The following is a 22,012-nucleotide window of genomic DNA, read 5'->3' on the forward strand; positions in this document are numbered from 1 at the left end:
TGAAGACTTTTAATTTTTACCTACTTGGCCTATGAATTTACCATTTGTAAATTTAAGATCGAGAAAGATGGTAAAACATTTTAAAATCTTAAGATCACATAACAAGCAACTCTGCGCCTATCACATGTTACATAAATGCCATATTCACGTACCATAGTGTTGACCCCGGGGCAGTCGGACGCGCTGGGCAGGGCGTCCAGGGGCATGTTGAACGACCCCACAGGCATCGACATGGTCTGGGTCTTCGGTTTGGAGTCTTCAGATCAAACAGTTAACGTGATACAGACATCGAAGAAATATTACATGCTCACGATTTCATTATTATAGTGTGTGTCTACAATCAGTTCAAAAATATCATATTTAGCATGTAATAATAACTCAAAAAAAAATGTGTGTGAGGACTTATGCTGCTTTTAACAATACTAAAAGCACTATGGCGCCCGAGGACGTTATGAACCGGTCCCAATCATCCATTATGGGAACCGAACGAGAGAACGCTTAAGTAACTGAAAGCTGCACAGCCTGAACAAAAAGACAAGGAAAATAAGTACTAACGGTACCCATTCTGATATGGCACTTTTTAAAGGAAATGAAAGTTTATGATTTTGAACTATTTCCGCATTATTTTATCTTGTACATGACTTTATATAAATTAGTAACAGGTTTTCTTAAGTTTAGTGTCCTCTTGGTGCATATTACTGATGCTCTATTTCTATTTACTCTTTTCAGCTTTACTTTCTGTTTCTGTCATGACATTACGTTTTGTTTGTTTGTTGTTTAACGCCGCACTCAGCAATGTTCCAGCTGTATGGACCCGTGAAGATCCGGGGTAGAATAGGTCTTCAGCAACCCATGCTTTCCGTAAAAGGCGACTATGCTTGTCGTAAGGGCGACTAACGGGATCGGGTGGTCAGGCTCGCTGACTTGATTGATGCATGTCATCGTATCCCAATTGCGTGGATCGATGCTCATGATGTCAGTGACTGGATTGTCTGGTCCAGACTCGATTATTTACAGACCGCCGTCATATAGCTGGAAAATTGCTGAGTGCGGCGTTAAGCAACACACATCATCATCATCATCCAGCTGTATGACGGCGGTCTGTCAATAATCGAGTTTGGACCAGACAAACCAGTGATTGATATCATGAACATCGATCCATGATATATGATTCAGAGAGCAATGCCTGAGGCTGGACTGAGTTCCATCAATGGTTATATTATCAGAGGCATACTTTCCATGATAATTAATTTCTACTGTTGATTTCAAATGTGGTTTGACATTAATGAATAAAGCAAGTAACATAGGCAAACAGTGGTATTTCCCAGGGCATGTTCTGCGCCTTGTTTGTGTTGGTATATGATTCATATTTAAATCTGATTAAAACAGTAAGCGTTAATAGACGAGCGGAGGCCTTCCAGCGACCTGGATAAGCTAGCCTAGCCTTACAATTGTTGTAAGTCTATGTTGAAGTGTATGGGAGTTGGTTTGTTGGTTTGTTGTTTACGCCGCACTCAGCAATATTCCAGCTATATGACGGCGGTCTGTAAATAATCGAGTCTGGACCAAACAATCCAGTTATTGATATCATGAGCATCGATCCACACAATTGGAATACGATGCCATACATCAACCAAGTCAGCGAGCCTGACCACCGGATACCGTAAGTCGCCTCTTACGACAAGCATATTCGCCTCTAACGACAAACAGTGCCGCCTCTAACGACAAGCATGGGTTGGTGAAGACCTATTCTAACCCAGACTGTCACGGGTAGACATGATGATGCGTTGAAACAAGTATGTATAATGAAGACGACCGTGGAAATTTCACATCTTGCTCTTGAACCATTTGTCTTCTGACAATATATATGTTAAAACACATCTTAATGGAATCAATCTGTGTGCTTCACCTGTGGAGTTCTTTGTCCCGTTGTTCTTGTTGACGCTGAGTTTCTGCACCTTAAGTCCGAGTCTGTTGGAGTTGAAGGTCCGCTCCTTGTCGTCGTCCTCTGGAGCCTTGTTGTTCACAGTGTCGGCCACTGTTGATAGAGCGTTGGAGCCGGACTTGGCCACCACGGCGTCCTTAACAACGGACATCACCATCAAACAGCATCACAATATTTGTCAAGAAAAGACATGATCACCTGTATTATATTGATGACATTTGTCAACATTAAGCAACAGTTGCAGCCAACTGAAGGTATTACCATGTCTTCACTGTCGTCATAACTGTGTATGTGTTTGTTGTTTAACGCCACACATCAATATTCCAGCTATATGGCGGCTGTCTGTACATAATCGAGTCTGGACCAGACAGATCAGTGATTATGAGCAACGATCAGCCGAGGACGGACCATCCTCCCGAGGCAAGGGAGTTAACTGACTGTAAGATTCCAGTTTCAATCTTTGCCGAACTAGTTTGGAATTCCGGAGTTACATTTGGCTGGACTAACGAGTCTGTGCATATCCTGTCCGTAAACAACAAGGATTCCAACGTGCAGATTTCGATCGACTGCAGTATTTGCAACCAGGAAACTGGACTTTTGTATTCAGTTAACACCCTTGCCTCGGGAAGATGATCCGTCTGATCCATACAGTCGCCTCTTACGACCAGCATAAGTCACCGGGGACCTATTGTCACCCGGAATCTCCACAAAAAACATAATACCTGAAATTAAGACCTATATCATGGTACAAGTTCGTGGCCATTTCTATAATCCGCATATGGCTCGGTATACTAATATTTTGTGGAACTTATATATTCTTTATATATATTTAAAGCAATTAATATAAAAAACACATAGACGTGTTATAGTTTGAATTATGGTTCTATAAAGTATTTTAATATTTAGGTAAGTTTTTACGTATTTCAAAGACATTCTCAATAACGCGTTCTGGTAACAGCACTCATTTTACGATTAAACGTACTTTGAACGTTTTCCGATGCGAATAATATGTGTGTTATGAATAAAGTTTTCATCAGCTGTATTTGTATAATAGCCCCAACCACCTACCACCACCAGGAACGTAAACTGTTAAAACGATTGGTCCTTGAAAGAATAATAGAACTAAAATGGCAGAAATTACCGTAAGTCTCTTCTTCTCGTCGCGTATGGCCTTGGCGTCGTCGAGGGGGATGAGGTAGTAGTCGTAGATGTCGCCAGGGTGTTCCAGGTACGTCATCGTGGCGAATATCTTCTCTTGATTTGTCCACGTCCCGGTGCACATCATCTCATCGATGTGTTTGGGGCTGACGCAAGGACAGGTGTACTGAACCCTCGCTGTCTTCATCACCTTCCTGAACAGGTAGCAATCGTCGAAGATGTAGTAAAATAACTCATCATACGTCAGCTTCTCTGGGAGCTTGTTGAGCAGGTTCTCAGCGACGTCGATGCTGCTGTCTCCCTCCGCGACGTAGTTGATGACGAGGCCGCTAGCAGATGTTGTACTGGCTATGGTGGTTGTTGTTGTAGCCATCGTTGTCGTTGTTGGTGGCAGCGTCGTTGTCTCTTCCGTCGTTGAGGACACTGTGGACATTGGGGTCGTCATCTCGCCGGTGTATGGTAGTACGGTTGAGACGTCGTTGGTGTTGGCGTCAGACGTGTCCTTCCGTCGGCCTCTTTTGGGTTTGGTGGCGTCCTCATTTGAAGGGAATATGTTGTCAAACCCGCCTAGACACTCTAGCAAACAAATCCAAATGTTTAAAGGAAATGCACAAAGTTGTTTTCAACATAATTGCATATCCTTCATAAACGATTTCTACAAACGCGTACACGGACGTTTTAGCAAATCTTGTTTTTCTAGTGGTAATAGGTTATTTCGAACAGGAATATACTTTCAAAGCGATAATTGATTAAAACCAAAAATGTGATACACAGCATGCGTCCGCAGTAGCGTTGCCATGGTATTGCATGTTAAAACGAATCCATGTGTACTGGTCTCTTGAATAACGAGGGACAAACACCTTTTAAAGCTATATGTAGTGAGTCATTTGGGTGGTACACAGCATTAAACATTATCCAAGTTTTAAATATCCGCTTTTGTGGAAAACACAGGTACCTCGCAAGTCTCTATTTAAGTTACAATGTGAACTCTACAACACCAGGGGCGGCTGGGTAGCCTAGTGGTTAAAGCGTTCGCACGTCACGCTGAAGACCCGGGTTCGATTCCCGACGTGGGTATCTGGTGTACCCCGCCGTGATATTGCCGGAATATTGCTAAAAGCGGCGTAAAACCATACTCCCTCATTCACTCACTCTACAACAACAAACACTACTGACTACTTGCACACAACGACTCTTCTTCATAGACATGCAGCATGTGCGCGTTGCGACAAAAGCATTTCCAGCTAAAGCAGAACCTATTGGCAGCTGTATTCAAACCGAATATTCATGAGATGGATGCAAGAGTTGTCTCTCATAGTCATATTGTTAGCGAGTATTTGTCTGTCTCACAGTCCCTGAACCATATTATTTTTCCTTAATCCCATCCCTTTCTGTAAATCGATCAAGTCTAGATTTTCCACAGGTTCCGACATCTCACTGGGGCTCTTTTTCCATTTAAATTGAATTGTTTGTTTCCATCAAAATTAGGTATTTTCAGAGACTAAGGGTTAGTATGTGTGTTTATGTGTGGTGGTGTGAACACCAGGGCCCACTTGCACGAAGCGATCTTAGCGCTACAACTATTGTAAGCCTATGTTAAAGTATGGGAGTTACGATCATCTTAGCGCTGAGATCGCTTTGTGCAAGTGGGCCAGGTTTTATTGCATAGGTTTTCTATTGCTTTCGTTGTTCAATGCAATAACTCTTTTGCTCTTCACGGCCTTTAGGGGCTATTTTTCAATAGCAATCATCAATTATCAGCACGAAATGTTTATACAGAAACGAATTTCGATTTTCTATTTTAAAGCGTTCAGGTGGGGTATCTATTCCTTCTTTACCTTTGTTTGTTTTTGTTTCTTGTTGTTTTAGTTAATCTGTGTTCTTTAGTTAATCCACGGCGTGTCAGTTTAATGTGGCGATGCATGTCGCTAAACAGTAACTTCTTGGTGAAATCAACGAGTGGGTATGGTGCTGACAGACCATGGATGATATATTATGAGCGAATCTGAGGTTGACCAGCAGATCTTGCCACTACTAAGGGAGACAACTAGACACGATGATGTCACTGGCTGTAGCGGTAAGCGTTGCTACGAAGAGTACTCATTATGCCGCTATTACTCCATCACATATGCGTATTCACCAACACTCCGTTAATAGGTTCATTTGCAAAGATAACTGAAAATCCGATGGTTTTACTGAGTAGGAAACATGTATTAGCGGCATGCGGCAGTGTGCATGTTCAAACACACACGTGTAGCTTCACTGTGCATCGTCGCTCAAAACCCAACACAGGAGAAGGAATAACAATTTCATCTGCTGAGGTGAAAATCTTATTCCCGAGATCTCATTTTCTTGACAATTACTTTGGAAACACCATTAAGAACATATCTACAAAGGGGCATCCCATAAATATAAATATGGATTACTTTCTTCGACAAACGGTATCATTCAGACTTACGGGATTTCATTGTATTTAACCTGACATGCATATTCCTCCTCCAACCCCAGACCCCACCCCACCCCTCCCACCACCACCACCACCAATATTCTGTAATCGTCTCACTGTTACTTGTCCGGGAGTTTCAGTTGAACGAAATATAATTTACCTTTGAAGCCAAACTGTTGTCCAAACCTGATCATATTTTCCAATGAGAAAACCACCCCGTCTCACATCAATATCTCCCCACAAATCCCACCCTGTCCCTCCAACTCAGGTCTACCGGTGTCGAGTGAGCGGCGTTACACAGAAAAACCGGTGAGTCTGAAAATAGTTACCTCCAGCAAAGTTCTCTGCATCATCTACTGTCGCATCTTCCATGTTAGAGGTACCATTTGCCAGATTCACGAACGCGTCAGCGGCGGACGACTAATAGAACAGCATCAGTATCAATAGCTTGTTTCTTTTATCAACACAGAACAATTTCGTACTTACAATTTTGTGTTATCAGTTGACAAATATCAGTCGTTCTTGTCATACAATGAAAAACAATGCATTGTGAATTTCAAGTATCACATTCTAATACAAACTATATGAATAATTTAAAAATATATAGCATGTACGCACACAAAAATCATGTAATCAAGGCCACTCGCCTACCATAAACATCGGTACATATTAATGTATGAAATACTTGGTATAGCAATACAAACAGTGATGGCAACAGTGTTTACTTAGAAACAACGTGTTTTCATGTATGTATACAAATCATAGATGATATGTACGAAAGCCCGCAGAAATATTACATCGGGATCATACGGCAACCTTTGATCTCTTACCCTTGACCCTTCTGATACGATGTCTTTGTTACTGGTCATGACCTTTATTGCGCCTGCGCACTTGGACGCCTGGTTGGCATTGTCCACTCTCTTGGCAACTGACCCCAGAGTATCCACCACCGCCTCTGTTGACTGAAACAGGACGTTTACTCCCGATATCTCGAATAAGCTTGACTAGTAGTTGACGCATGAATTTGCCCATTTAATAATATCAAATTTCATAGAGTGTACAAGAATGGACCTAACATATACACGCCATTCCAATAACCTCATTGTTTCACATGAAGCCACATGAACAGAAATGTTCGGTAGAGTCGATCCATTTTTTCATGTTTATTTCAAGACGTAGCATTTTATAATAAAATCAAAATGAAAATTTATAGTAAAATCCACAAAGGCATCATTATTCTTTTACAAAGGTGTGAGGTGGGACATCTCTGTCATTGGGATGAAGATAAGATATAACACAGCATCATGCAGGTGGTGGTCCAGAAACAAACAGTCTTACCTCTGCCAGTTTCTCCTGTTCTTCCACTGACGATGCCTGCAAGCAAATGACAATACCAATCGGTTACAAAAACGTAAAAAACTCTCATATTTTTTTAATGATAGAATTGCGAGTTTGTAGAGTGACCGTTATGTTTTCTACAATGTTTGGTGTTTGGTATGTTTATATTGGTTTACCCATGTTACTTTATATTTTTTTAATATATTTGGCTGTTATGACTTTTCAGTGCAAAAATGCTTTATCTCTGCTGACGGTGTAGCGTGACAGAAGCAATGACGTAATTGAATGGCGCCGTGAAAACAAAACGTTGATACCTGAACACAAACGTTTTCAGTAGAAAATTAAAGACACAGTAAGGGTATATCGTATGTTCGACAACTGTTCTGACATAAAGTGATAAATGGGTAAATCTGTTGGTTATGGTGATGACAATCTATACTACTCAAAAGAAGTTAAGGACCTCCCAATTATTTCATAGCAGATTATCTATCTTAACTTCTTTTGAGTAGTATAAATGCCAGCATTGGGAAGAGATGCCAGACAACCTAATAGTCAAACGTCAACTTACTAAAAACATCACTTACAGGGTTGATCCCATGATGAAAATACAATGATAAATATCATTACTTGCATAACAAACAATTATACGCAAGTGCTACCAACTATTAACATCCGCGTATCTTCCTGCATTTCAGATTTAATCAGTGATTGAATTCGTTTAAGGATACAATGCAGTGAAATCTCGAAGTCTTGGGGGCCATTGAAAGATCAGTGAATTGTTCGTAATTCGAGACAAGCGGAGTGACAGTGCCAGATCAAAATGCCGATAAGGATAATGCTTGGAATATGTATTTAGCGATGTATCGAGTTAAACGAGTTCTATAACAGATTGGTTCACTGACCTCTTGGTTGAGAATGGCTGCAGCTGCACCATCGCAGAGTCTGATGGCGGTGTCGGGGTCGGCGTTTCGAGCCATGTCGAGGAGGGAGGAGAGGTCGTCGAGACTCTGGTTGGTCTTCCTGATGTCAATGATCTGAGAAGTCACTGACATCAAGTTGCTTCGGGTTATGTATAAGATGATCCCGAACGAGAAATAGTCCGTGACAAAGTAACTTGCAGGGAAGGAAATTTTGGCGTTGTATCTGGTGAGTGCATCGGGGAGGCTCGCACTGTCATTGAAAACACGTCCTTTTTCGTATATACCTAAAGGATTTTTGGTTTGTCCTTTATATAAAGTATCTGTGTGGCGTAAGGTTGATTGAGATTTCAATTGCGCCAGTGACAAAACTTTAGCAGCGTCTAGGTCAGTACTTGGGAGAAAGAACATGTCGTAGATTAGACCATTTCTAACGTTACTCGTCAAATCCGGATCGCGAGACGCCGAAACGTCCAAGATGGCGTTTGCGTAGATGAGGAAGGTTTGGACGTCCCCGCCGAGGATTTTTGCAACTGGCTCAGACATGATGATACGGAGGTACAGATCATGTGATGCACTGATCAGATCATGCCCAACAGGAGCCACAGTTACTGTGATTTTGTACAGCCCGTACGAGAGCCCTAGAGGGGGGATAGTCAGGGTGTTGTTGGTCTCCTGAAACTTGCAAATCTCATGGACTTGGGTCTCTGTCTGCGTGCCCTGGTCAATGGTGACCTTCATTGCCTTCCAGGAAAAATTGGCCGTTGAGTTCTGTCTGCAGTTGAGGTCAGTATCTACTGTAACCACCATCTCCTCTGACCGTTTGTGCTCGGCTGGACTGGTCTGGCTTGTAGGATCAATGTTCCTGAAGGATACAGTTGGGATAGAACAGATTGGAGGTCCGGTTGTTGTAATCTCATCTACAATAACAGTAGGACACAAAGGCGCCGTTGCCTTACTGAAATCGTTGGTGGCTGACACACTAATATTGAAGTAGCCCGTGTCCATATACGTGTGGGTGATGTTGACAACACTCTCAGATATAACCGTCCCGATGGTCTGTGCATCAGACTTCATTCCGCCTGTAATGAGCTCTGGTAAAGAAAAGTTGGTTTCATCACCGAAATCAATGTCATACGTGACGTCAGATCCGGTGGGGCATGTGACAGTAAAGGTGACTTGATCGTTGATGGGGATTCTATCAATGTTCGACACAATGTCAATCGTTGTGATGTTCTGTCCAACCTGAACCAATACCTCTTCAGTCATAGAGCTAATATTGTTGGAAGCTGTAACCATGATTCGGTAGATGCCCCAGTCGCTGTAGATGTAGTCGGTGCTGAAGGGGAGAAAACCGACGGGGTCGGTGTTGTCATATTCATGCATCTTTGGCCCCGTTCCATCTCGGTAGTCAATGGTGAAGACCACTTTGGGGGGACCCTTGTTTCCCATGTTAATATCAACTGTAAGTCCGACGGGAGTTGACAACGACGTCACATTGGCTGACGCAACACTGATGTCGAACACGGGAACTTCCACAGACATTTCTTCCCCAACCATTTCAGAAGTGATGTCATTAGCAACCCTCGCAAAGAGCCCATACCCACCCAGGCTAGTGTATTCCGCCTCTCCTGGAATGAACAGAGTCTCTGTGGCATCGTGGACGTAGTACACTTCACTCGGTTGACCGTTGCCGTAGTTGAAGGTCACCGCTAGGAAGTCTCCCGGTGGGATTTCTATAGTAAAGTTCACGGTCATATTCCATGGTCCAGCCAGCTTACTAGAAACGATTTTGGGTTTCGGGGTTCTCCTTTCAGCCCGGATATACTTTCTCTGTAAAAGCTGCTCGTTCCATTTGAGGTCTACTTTATGGTCCGACCCCGTCGTAAAGGCGCTGCCTTGAACCTGTACTTCTGTAGCCGCCGTCTTTACATGAGTTACCACGGTGCCGTTAACCTCCGTTACAAGATCGTCAAGAAAAGCTGCCGAACCCACAACATCAAACCTTACCGTCAAACCGATTTGAATATATTGAAAATATTCATAAAATTGTTTGGATAGAAAATCGAAATTGTCAACCGTGGACCCATATTGGTTGGAACAGACGGCTGTGGTATTATACTGACCAATACCACTGTAATCATGAGTGCTGTCTTGTGATGACATAAAGTCCGTATACATCAGGAAGGAAGAAGCACCGTCGCCATACGTCAGAGTACAGTTGGTGTTGGCAGGATCGTTCACAGTCAGCTGCATCTCAGATCTTTGAGACGTATCCCTCGAGTGGATGCCAGAGAGTTCAACAAGATGGGGACTTTGGCCTTCATCAACATCTTCTATCTTGATCAAGATTTTCTTCGTCAGGTGGATCAACCCGATCGTTGTCGACACAGTCACGTTGTAATCGCCTTCAGTCGTCCACGAATGACTAACCGGCGGGGACCCACTAGAAACACTGCTCCCATCCATGAAATTAAAGCTGAAACTGACTTCAACATTGACGTTAATGGACGCCGAGATGAGGACATCTTCACCTGGCTTGGTGTAGCCCCTGGGGCTGATTTGTTGGCTCGACAGGGTCAGGACGATGTCTGTGTGTTTGGTCTTGACGTGGGACACCACGTACACCTTCCAGTCCCCCGCAACACACCCTGAGGGAGTGGTGACCTGGGGTTCAGCGTTGAAGCATTTGCACTGCGCGTTGTCCAGGAGGAAAGCATAGGACATGTTGTTGTCCTTGCAGTACTGACGACACTCGTGGATGGGGTGGTCAAGGGTGGACACATTCGTGGTCAGATTCAGTGGAACGTCTGGTGACTGATTACAACCTAGGAACAGGGAATCGTTTTCACCTGGAAATAGAAAGAATGATTTCATTTGTCTTCGATTCAGTTTTAATATTTTCAGTTGTATTCTATCTGTATTGGTGTTTATTTGAAGCCCAAACTGTTTTGTTCGAAATGTGTATGGTATAATATGTCACAGACTGACGGATTCGGTATTATTGAATAAAACGAGCATTACACAGAAAATAATGTCAGCTAACTTGTTATCAGAAAATATACAGACAACTTCTAATGAGTTATATCAAAATATGTTATAACATCATGTTCTTTCTTAATTCTTATAATTGTAATTCAATGTAACAATCGGTTAGAAACAATGCAGAACATTTGACGTAGAATATTACCATATTGCATATATACCACAACTTCTAAAATGTGTTACACTTGCTGAGTTAGTTACACTAACCCGTTCACATGCACAACATTTACTAACGGAAGTAAATTTACACATGTGTAACTATACATACGTGCGTATATGTAAATTTACTTTGCGTTCACATGAGAAGCATCTTTAGGTGTGTAAATAAAGTATGTAAATTGTGTAAGGCACACATATTCGTCAGTCTGTTCACGACTTTCAACACAAAACAGGCTGTTTTCCAATCAAAGTTGAGAAGGGAGTTACTGTACCGAACATTTTCGCATGAAGCGAAATGTGTTTGATTTAATTTGTACATAAAGTTTTGACTCCTTGAAACCAAAATAAAACACCGTCCGCTCAACTCTGTATAAACGCATAAAAGTTGGCAACCGTTGACAATTTGTTTCGTGTTGGCAAAAGAACAGATATTAATTAGATCATCCTCTTACGTTGACATAAATGTTCACAATGCAAACATATACACACAGTGCAAATTTACATTTACATTTGCCCCTGCTCCATACATGATGCAAATTTGCTCCTGGTGTAAATATACACACATGAGTGAACGCGTTCACATGACAAGTATATTCACGTATGTATTTCTACACACGTATGCACATATACACACATATGTATAGAGGCGCATGTATAGAGGCGCATGTGATCGGGGTATAAGTGCATGGTATGCCATAAACTAGATATATAATCCTGGCGGCCGTTGTACAAAACAACCATAGCGCTACGACTGCCGTAAGTCAATATTAAGGTATGTGAATTACGATCACCTTAGCGCTAAGCTTGCTTTGTACAACGGCAACCAGAACGCCACGCTGACATCATGGTATTTCTCTCAGATCAAAATCAAAGCACATTATATTTTTCCCTAACTAAAAATATGAATAATGTTTACGGTGAACGACAATTTTGTGGTTTTGCATTTTACGATACGCAGGGTTCGATATAGCTGTATAAAAAATGCACCAGTGCAACCTATAATTAAAATATGCAACTTAATATTTATGTCTACATGAATCAGGTGCATGTATAAGAATTCAAATTTGTGTCTGAGTAACCAATACTTGTCCACACAACAACGATGTTTGAACCCACTCAATTCCTCTAAGTTTTATTCTTTGTAGAATAGTTTATGCATCACTGTTTCAACTTTGATAAATTTATGGGACCAAGGTGCAACCTGGTTTTGTCTGGTGCAACTAGATTTTCATGTCAACATGCACCTGTTGCAAATTAAGTCAAGTTCCTTAAATCGAGCCCTGGATATGTGTTGTTGGAAAATAGTTCTACAGTTATTCAATTATTATTAGGATGCCACTTGCTCACGTTTTCTTGTTTTGCAGACAGCTCAATGTAGATGAGTGCTTGGTAATAGAAGATGATGTGTGAGTGAGTGGGTTTAACGCCACTTTTAGTTATATTCCAATTATATAACGGTGAGTCATCTTAATATTGGCGGAAAGCCAAACGTAGTGCAGGTCTTAGATGTAACCACTTTGACGAGAACCCACGAGCCCGGGTGTGGCGCTGACAAACCTAGAGACATAGGGTGATTCGGGAATTCGAACCCACGATCATATGGTTCTGGCACGCCTAAGGGACGCCACTCTGCAGAGCCAATTGCTGCGCCTAAGGCGACTGGGCCACTCGCGCGCCCTGCCCCTTCTTTATATGAGACACTGGACTAACGCGCGTGTTGAATGATTGAAAAGTGTGCATGTTCTCTGTCACAACAAATACTCCCCCTGGACGCGATGAACGACACCGAAATAAATACCATTACACAATAGGCTATAATATAGTGTACCTCTTTCGATCAAACAGGCTCATGAAGAACTCTCTTGGGTAATGGACAAAGGAATTTTATCCCCGAGCAGAAACTATAAGTACTTTCTTCAAAAGTAACAATTCATTTAAGTACAAAAAAACAATTACATTTAACGGTCTACACATAAACAATACATCAAGTGCGTAACTGGACTTTAATTGGCGAATGGTGTGCCGCCCGTGCAGTCCCCCCACACATGCATCGCCTACGTCGCCAATGAACACAGCCAATCCCGGAGCGGCCAAATTTCCTTGCGATAAGAATTAATTAATCTCCGTCGTTAACGTCGTCTTGTCACGCGAGGGGTAAACAACGTTGACGTCATGCACGACATCTACACCGGAACAGGATTGAGGGTGCGTCCATTATTGATTCGAGAGATCGATACCCATTTAATCGATAAAGATCTAGTGGGTTTCGGGCACTTGGCGGCTTTTGCACGCAAGATTGCAATAGAAGATTTTTAATTTCCGATGCTAGTTTCGTCTTTTATACTGAAGTTGATGGCCACCATTTAAGATTAGACTCAGCATGTATTTACAGTTTCTAAGCGACGCGGCTTAGGTGAGAGTTTTATTACTTAGCAAAAGCTTGAAATGTTCTCTGCCCCACGTGTGACTTTGTCCACCGTTTAGGCGAGAATTTCATACAGTTATGCAATATATTCTAAACCCGTTTATACTGCGTAAATCTATCCACAATATGTAGTGTAGAGACATGTATCACATACTAGTTTCAATAAATCCTTAATTATCCAATATGTCCTTCATACAAAATTAAAAAGAGTTATATAAATAAAAATCTTTCTATCGGATGTTGTTCTGAAAATTGATGCTCCATTTTGGGTATTATTTTCGGGCTATTCGGTGGTCCCGGCAAGTTTCATTCCTATCATTTAAACTCCATTATTTTTGTTTTCTTATTGTATGACTTATATTACCTTATTTAAGGTGGGGGAGGTGAGGCCTATATAAAGTTACTCGTCTAAGGGACGCAACTCTGCACATGTAGCCTGGGCACCTGACTGTTGCGGATGGCCCGGGCCCCCTTTTAATCCAAGTAGTAAACTTGTTACCCAGGGATTTAGATCAATGCTTCATCCATCATCTACGATGAGTTCATCCGACTTCGTGAATGATTCAGAGCGCAATGCCTGAGGCTGGACTGAGTTCCATCAATGGTTATATTATCAGAGGCATACTGTCCATGATAATTAATTTCTACTGTTGATTTCAAATGTGTGTTGACATTAATGAATTAAGCATCTAACATAGGCAAACAGTGGTATTTCCCAGGGCATGTTCTGCGCCTCGTTTGTGTTGGTATATGATACATATTTAAATCTGATTAAAACAGTAAGCGTTAATAGACGAGCGGAGGGATTCCAGCGACCTGGATAAGCTAGCCTAGCCTTACAGCTGTTGTAAGTCTATATTGAAGTATATGGGAGTTAGTTTGTTGGTTTGTTGTTTAACGCCGCACTCAGCAATATTCCAGCTATATGACGGAGGTCTGTAAATAATCGAGTCTGGACCAGACAATCCAGTGATTGATATCATGAGCATCGATCCACACAATTGGAATACGATGACACGTATCGACCAAGTCAGCGAGCCTGACCACCCGATCCCGTTAGTCGCCTCTTACGACAAGCATAGTCGCCTTTTACGGCAAGCATGGGTTGCTGAAGACGTATATGGGAGTCACGATCGCCTAAGTGTTGAGGTCGCTTTACGGAACGGTACCAGTCGATAGATACTAGTATGTAACGAGCCAAAATTATAAATATTTTTTATGTATCGCGTATAATGTCCTTCACATATATAAAACGGTAGCTATAGCAAGTAAAGATAATATATCTTTTCTTTATAAATTATGTTTTGATGAGTATTTTGTTGACTAAACCACAGGGTCACAACGTGAATTAATGGTTCGATCGGGTTACCGAAAACAGACATGTATATTTAGGGTCTGTATGCGCCCATTAAAATCAATGTGTCGAACTACAGGTGTGTCACCCACCTTCAGTGTCCATAGATGCTTATTTTAAATACGTTATCCTTTTAGTCATGTTTGCTTTTCTATATTTTCTTGAAATTTCTAGATACTAAGTTTCAATTTCAAGATACATAAGTTAAAATTCCAAGAAAATAAGCTGACATTTTGTCACCATTTCTACATGTTCACAACTTGCCATCACCAGTGTAGTATGAGTTAACAGAACATGCACACTATGTATTCGTATCATCTTGAAATTTCAAGTAAGTATCACGAACTTTCAAGATAATAAGTTTAAATTTCAAGTTAATATCTAGAAATTTCAAGATCCTTCTCTTGAAATTACAATTTATGTATCTTGAAATTTAAAAGAAAATAGGCTTCCGTACTTCAATAAAGGATCCGCTGGTCATGTGTTCGACGTCCAGACTTTACTCGGATTATGATTGTTGGACTGTCAGCTTATGAGTTTCCCCAATGTGTTTAACGTTGACGACTTGCATTGTTTTTGACATTCCCCACCACGCTGACACGCTGCGTTATCAAGGAAATAGCTCGGCGACTCGGTGCTATTTAGTTCAGAATATGATCCCGGTTCGAACAAACACGAAGGGGGGTTCTTGGCACCGTGATGACATTACCACTGATTCCACGAGCAATTGCTAATTTTTCAATACCAAGTCTAAGATTTATTTCACCAACACACCAATCGCATACTGCATATTCAACACAACCATTCGTTTTCGTCATACATCTCATATTTCTGACATGTTGAAATAATTGTACAGTGTTTGAGGGCGATGACATATTTTTTCTATGGTTGCACAGATTCACCAAATCACCGCCATGCATTTTACTCGGATACACAAACTGACGCTATGTGCCATACGTTTTCCTCGGATACTCGTACTTTTATGTATACGTTATGTATAGAAACAAAACTATAGCTGTACGTAACGGAACGGCGGGGTAGCCCAGTGGTTCAAGCGTTCGCTCGCAACGCCAAAGGACCGTGTTCGATTCCTCACATGGGTACAATGTGAGCATTTCTGGGGTTCCCCGTCGTGATATTGCTGGAATACGAGTATTGCTAAATCCGGCGTAGAATCCAAATCACTCACTCACCGACTCACGCTGTGTTTCAGGGACGTGAATAAACACATCAGATCGTAAAACATGAGTTCTAAAACCAAGTACAGATGTATGTGCGTGCGTCTGCGTCTGCGCGTGTTAGTCATGTACCATCATTTCATTATAACCTACCTCCTTACGTCGCGCAGATTGTATCTTTACAAATCTCGTCAATGTATTTAACATGCAGCGCTTTGGATCGCCAATTGCATTTTTTCCAGGGCCACTGAATCTAATTACGATCATTGCTGAACAAACTGATCCAAGGCATTTATCTTTTCCCCATATAGTCTGAGATCATCATCATCATCATCATCATCATCATCATCATAGTTTGTTATAGTTAGTGGATACAATATTTGACATAAACTCTTAATCAGCATCGGGATAATTGAATAACCTACAACTTCATGATCAAGGCGATCAAAATATGGTAAAATTAAATATTATCACTATGGTGGAACTGCACGTTTGTACATATGTGCTTTGTGTACGTTCCTGTCGCTAAAGCTGACCAGGCCAACACTGTTAAATATTGAGAATCGTATAAGAAGAGAATATCAGATGGTATTATATTTAACCAAAATATAAATTGTTTAAGTGTTTTTATATGTATATGTAAGTATATATGTATACATGGATTTCTTACCAATGTAGTGGCATGCAGCTATCTTTGTGAGGTTAAGTCTAGAATTAGCCAGTTATAGCTTGGCCTGCGCTGTTTCTTAACATGATTATAGGCTAAGCAAAGCTGAGATTTTAACACCGTTCGGGAAACAGGTTCCCTTGTAAAAAGATCCGTTGTTGATGTGTAACTCACCCACAAGCTTGACGAGGTTACTTGCCACGTTGATGTTGTTGTAGACGTCGACGCTTGACATGAGAAACCTCGACACTGACGTCAACGGAAGTCCGTACTCATCCAGTCCCACAACAATGCCATATTCTCCCACATAGTCGGACGTTGCAACATCGCGTACGTCAATGCTTGTCTCTGTATTCTCCACCAAGCCGTCCACGTATACCGTGAAGCCAAGGCTAGACGACCAGCTCAAAGCAAGATGGACCCACTCATCGGACGTCAAACTGAACTTGACCTTCCACACATTGCCGCCATATTTGAAACCAGCCTCGTATTGGTTCCCATACACCTGTGTGACGTAATATCCGTCTCCGTCTGCTGCATTGCCGCCGTTTGATATTATGACCATTTTTTTGGCCTCTGCATTTGCGGCGAATGGTTTAACCCAGACTGCCAGAGTGAAGCCATCGTTGCAAACACTGATGTTGCCAGCACACCAGTGAGGGAAGGCCCCGAGGTCAGCGAATGACCCGAGGAGGCTCTTGTTAACGGTGAAAAGAGTTGTTTCATTTTCGTAATACTTCAGCGTTGGGTCATTCTGACCATCGACGTTTCCTGTTAGAAACAATAATAGGATATATTAGGCAAGAAAAACAATGGTATGATGAACTTCTTGATTTTATTTGTGTGGTGGGAGGCGTGATGGTTTTTGCAGTTTTCAACATTCACGTATCAGTTTGTGACCGGTTACGACCGAATGAATCTTTACATTTGAACAACTACATTTGTTTATGGCCGACTGTACAACGCTATGACCGACTGTACTTGGTTTCGACCGACTGTACTAGGTTACGACCGACTGTACAAGGGAACGACCGACTGTACTTGGTTACGACCGACTGTACTTGGTTACGACCGACTGTACATGGTTACGACCGACTGTACAAGGCTATGACCGACTGTATGTGGTTACGACCGACTGTACAAGGGTACGACCGACTGTATGTGGTTACGACCGACTGTACGTGGCTATGACCGATTGTTTATGGTTACGACCGACTGTACAAGGGTACGACCGACTGTACAAGGGTACGACCGACTGTATGTGGTTACGACCGACTGTACGTGGTTACGACCGACTGTATAAGGCTATGACCGACTGTACAAGGTTAGGACCGACTGTATAAAGTTATGACCGACTGTACGTGGTTATGACCGACTGTTCTTGGTTACGACCGACTGTACGTGGTTATGACCGACTGTACAAGGTTACGACCGACTGTACATGGTTACGACCGACTGTACTTGGTTATGACCGACTGTACAAGGTTACGACCGACTGTACATGGTTACGACCGACTGTACAAGGGTACGACCGACTGTACAAGGTTATGACCGACTGTACATGGTTACGACCGACTGTACAAGGTTACGACCGACTGTACAAGGTTACGACCGACTGTACAAGGGTACGACCGACTGTATGTGGTTACGACCGACTGTACAAGGGTACGACCGACTGTATGTGGTTACGACCGACTGTACGTGGCTATGACCGACTGTATGTGGTTACGACCGACTCTACGTGGCTATGACCGATTGTTTATGGTTACGACCGACTGTACAAGGGTACGACCGACTGTATGTGGTTACGACCGACTGTACAAGGCTATGACCGACTGTATGTGGTTACGACCGACTGTACGTGGCTATGACCGATTGTTTATGGTTACGACCGACTGTACAAGGGTACGACCGACTGTACAAGGGTACGACCGACTGTGCGTGGTTATGACCGACTGTACGTGGTTACGACCGACTGTACAAGGGTACGACTGACTGTGCGTGGTTACGACCGACTGTATAAGGCTATGACCGACTGTACAAGGTTAGGACCGACTGTACTTGGTTATGACCGACTGTACAAGGTTACGACCGACTGTACATGGTTACGACCGACTGTACTTGGTTATGACCGACTGTACAAGGTTACGACCGACTGTACATGGTTACGACCGACTGTACAAGGGTTCGACCGACTGTTCAAGGTTATGACCGACTGTACATGGTTACGACCGACTGTACAAGGTTACGACCGACTGTACAAGGTTACGACCGACTGTACAAGGGTACGACCGACTGTATGTGGTTACGACCGACTGTATGTGGTTACGACCGACTGTACGTGGCTATGACCGATTGTTTATGGTTACGACCGACTGTACAAGGGTACGACCGACTGTTCAAGGTTACGACCGACTGTGCATGGTTACGACCGACTGTACAAGGTTATGACCGACTGTACAAGGTTACGACCGACTGTACATGGTTACGACCGACTGTACAAGGGTACGACCGACTGTACAAGGTTATGACCGACTGTACAAGGTAACGACCGACCGTTCATGGTTACGACCGACTGTACATGGTTATGACCGACTGTACAAGGTTATGACCGACTGTACAAGGTTACGACCGACTGTACAAGGTTACGACCGACTGTACAAGGTTATGACCGACTGTACAAGGGTTCGACCGACCGTACATGGTTACGACCGACTGTACAAGGTTACGACCGACTGTACAAGGTTACGACCGACTGTACAAGTTTTACGACCAACTGTACATGGTTACGACCGACTGTACAAGGTTACGACCGACTGTACAAGGTAATGACCGACTGAACAAGGTTACGACCGACTATACAAGGTAATGACAATGACGCATTAGGATGCTTGTTGTATAATCATATAAATAGATACATCACGTTTTAATACATGATGCAGTAACAACACCAAAAAACTTATTTATAAACTTGAAACTCTACATTCCTGGCACACATTTACAACAAGACAACGATTTGTGCTGGACAGTTAAAGTTGTTGCACTACCCGCTTGTCTATATGCCTCTAATTTCTAATTGTTTGTTGCTTTAGACCAGTCAGCAGTTTCCAACTCTATCACGGCGGCCATTCAAGAGCTGACTGAGACCCAGACAATATGGGCATTGATGTTTTGACCCAACGGTGACCACACCCACATCATCGCGTGTGACATCCGATCCACTTAGTCTCCTCTTACGACAAGCATAGGATCCTGGGACCTATTCTAACCCAGGATCCCCAGGGAGATACAAATACACCTGCACAGCGGCACTATGGCTAATTACACCTGGCTATGTCGGACGTACACAAAAGTCATCTAAAAAAACGGAACCTCTTTTTTCTTGAATATACACAATATATTAACCGTTACAGTATCTTGATCGATTGTAGGAACACTATTGAGATAATAGTTTTGTTTTCTGAAACATAAAAGGTGACATGATTTCGCTGTATATTTCACAAGTTTTCTGAACATGTCTGATACCTTTTTAATAGTTTAAACATGTCTTTACAATCTGCCGTTTCGATTTGGCCAAAAAGAGGCCCAATCATACCTTGTCCTTTCATTCTAAAAGCATATCAATATTGTTATTTCAATAAGATTTCTGAAATATATAACAATTGTTTTTGCAGCCTCAAAAGTGTTATTTTCTCAACACCAGTGTAATGGTTCTTTAGCATTGATGCGATGAGATTTGGTTTAAAGAAACTATTCAAGGGTTTACTATGACGCGTCCGCTGTACTTCGCTTCGCTATCAATTCCCTTTAGATGATATTGTTAGACTTTGAATATTGAATTGACATCACGGTCAATTTAAACAGTTAAGGCATTTTCACAAATCAACTAAACATAACGAGGGGTATGTTTTTTACACAAGTCTGCACAGTTTAAGAATTGGGCAAAACCTTTAGAAACCGTTTTGAAAGTTTACAGGAGTGTTCATTTGGGTGAAAAATGAACATTGTTCTCTTCAACACTTGTATATTTTAGACTTAATAAACATCCAATATCGAGACGAGACTAAAGGTGCCAAGGTCAGATTAGGGAGCGTTTCCCCTCCAAATATTTGAACATAAGCATTTCTTAGACCCAAGCTGACTTTCTCATGAGATGATGTTTAAGTGAGAGAGTGGGAGGAAAGCCCTAAGTGATGCTGGTCTCAGACGTTAACCACTTCGGTGAAACCCACGAGCACGGGTATGATGATGGTTAAGACAATTCAAGCATATAGTGAAACATTCCCCGTTGGGCATAGTTAGAATTTATGTCACGCTAGCCATACTTGTATACCTGATCAAATGTCAAGTTGTCAGTTATTTGAAGAAGTATAATAACTTTCAAAACAGAATTTTCAATAATTCCCGTAACGTTAACATTTGCTATTTCGATTGTGCCATTCGTTGCCCTTTCATTTTTAAATAATCGGGGAAAAACACCTGTAAACATTTGATGTTTTCAATGCAAATATACCTACCTATACAAACTGCCAAAACTGCTAGTACCAGTGCTAGTAAGCGGTAACCAGCCATATGCATGGCCAGAACTGGGGGCACCGAACACCTCTCCAATAGTTTTGTCCGTAGCGTCCCAACTGCACAAGGGGAAGGAAATTTCGGCAACTAAAGAAACTTTAGCGACCAGCCTTCCCATATCCCTCACAGATACAGTAATGAGACTTCTATCAAAGATTAATTCAAGCACAATCAAGGCAGAATATTTAAGCTTAATTAAGTTATTTGGGACCCGTGTTCGCGTCCCTTGGGATTTGGCGCTCTGGAGAACTGCTGTGTGATTGTTGACTCTCAAGAAAGGACTCGATTAATTATTAAATTCCAATCACGCGGTTTCCGTGCATCCACCTGCATCACGCCAGGAAGGAGTCTTCCAGTTATTGGCACTTCTTGATCTGAAGAAGGAGACCCCCCATGAAGTCATCCAGTGGTTAACGCGGCATGGGGTTGCTTCACGCTGCGCAACGTGTGAAATCTGTCAGGCTGCCATTCCATGGCGTTAAGTAGGTTATTGTGGTCAATTAAATTAGCCAGATTATCCAGGTGTTGTTGAGTTACAAATGCATTGCTGAAAGAAAACTGCGCAATATGGGAGGGATGTGATATAATATAATGCCCACATAAACTGACTGGAAAAAGACGTATACACTTGAAAATTGGATTTGACCACAAAAAAATACAAACGTTATCGAAAACATTACTGCGCTGAAAATAGTCGCTGCAACTCTCCAAACTTAAGGTCCAAAACCCAGCTGTGATACCCTTTCTTCCAAATGCACTGGGTCTGCAGTGACTTGCCTGATTGCATATCAACATATCCCAAGTG

At 42.2% G+C, this 22,012-nt stretch overlaps 1 protein-coding gene across 2 annotated transcripts in view; it reads right to left on the reverse strand.

Annotated features, from left to right (window-relative positions):
• Positions 1-21,324, reverse strand: part of LOC124138807 — a 37,347-nt gene extending 16,023 nt beyond the window's left edge. Inside the window, exons 1-9 of one of the 2 annotated variants that reach the window (XM_046505683.2) lie at positions 21,150-21,321; positions 16,807-17,403; positions 7,790-10,656; positions 6,888-6,923; positions 6,380-6,511; positions 5,879-5,969; positions 3,087-3,679; positions 1,910-2,081; positions 153-256 (exon numbers count right to left, since the gene is read on the reverse strand). In XM_046505683.2, the coding sequence (XP_046361639.2) occupies positions 153-256; positions 1,910-2,081; positions 3,087-3,679; positions 5,879-5,969; positions 6,380-6,511; positions 6,888-6,923; positions 7,790-10,656; positions 16,807-17,403; positions 21,150-21,210 (4,653 nt within the window). In that variant the 5' untranslated portion in view covers positions 21,211-21,321. Of the gene's footprint in view, positions 1-152; positions 257-1,909; positions 2,082-3,086; positions 3,680-5,878; positions 5,970-6,379; positions 6,512-6,887; positions 6,924-7,789; positions 10,657-16,806; positions 17,404-21,149 lie in introns of both variants that reach the window. The other variant, XM_048382697.1, reaches the window with a different exon arrangement.
• Positions 21,325-22,012: the final 688 nt, after the last annotated feature.

Source organism: Haliotis rufescens, unplaced genomic scaffold, assembly GCF_023055435.1.
Source record: "Haliotis rufescens isolate VD_foot unplaced genomic scaffold, xgHalRufe1.0.p SCAF_40, whole genome shotgun sequence".
Classification (NCBI taxonomy): Eukaryota; Metazoa; Mollusca; class Gastropoda; order Lepetellida; family Haliotidae; genus Haliotis; species Haliotis rufescens.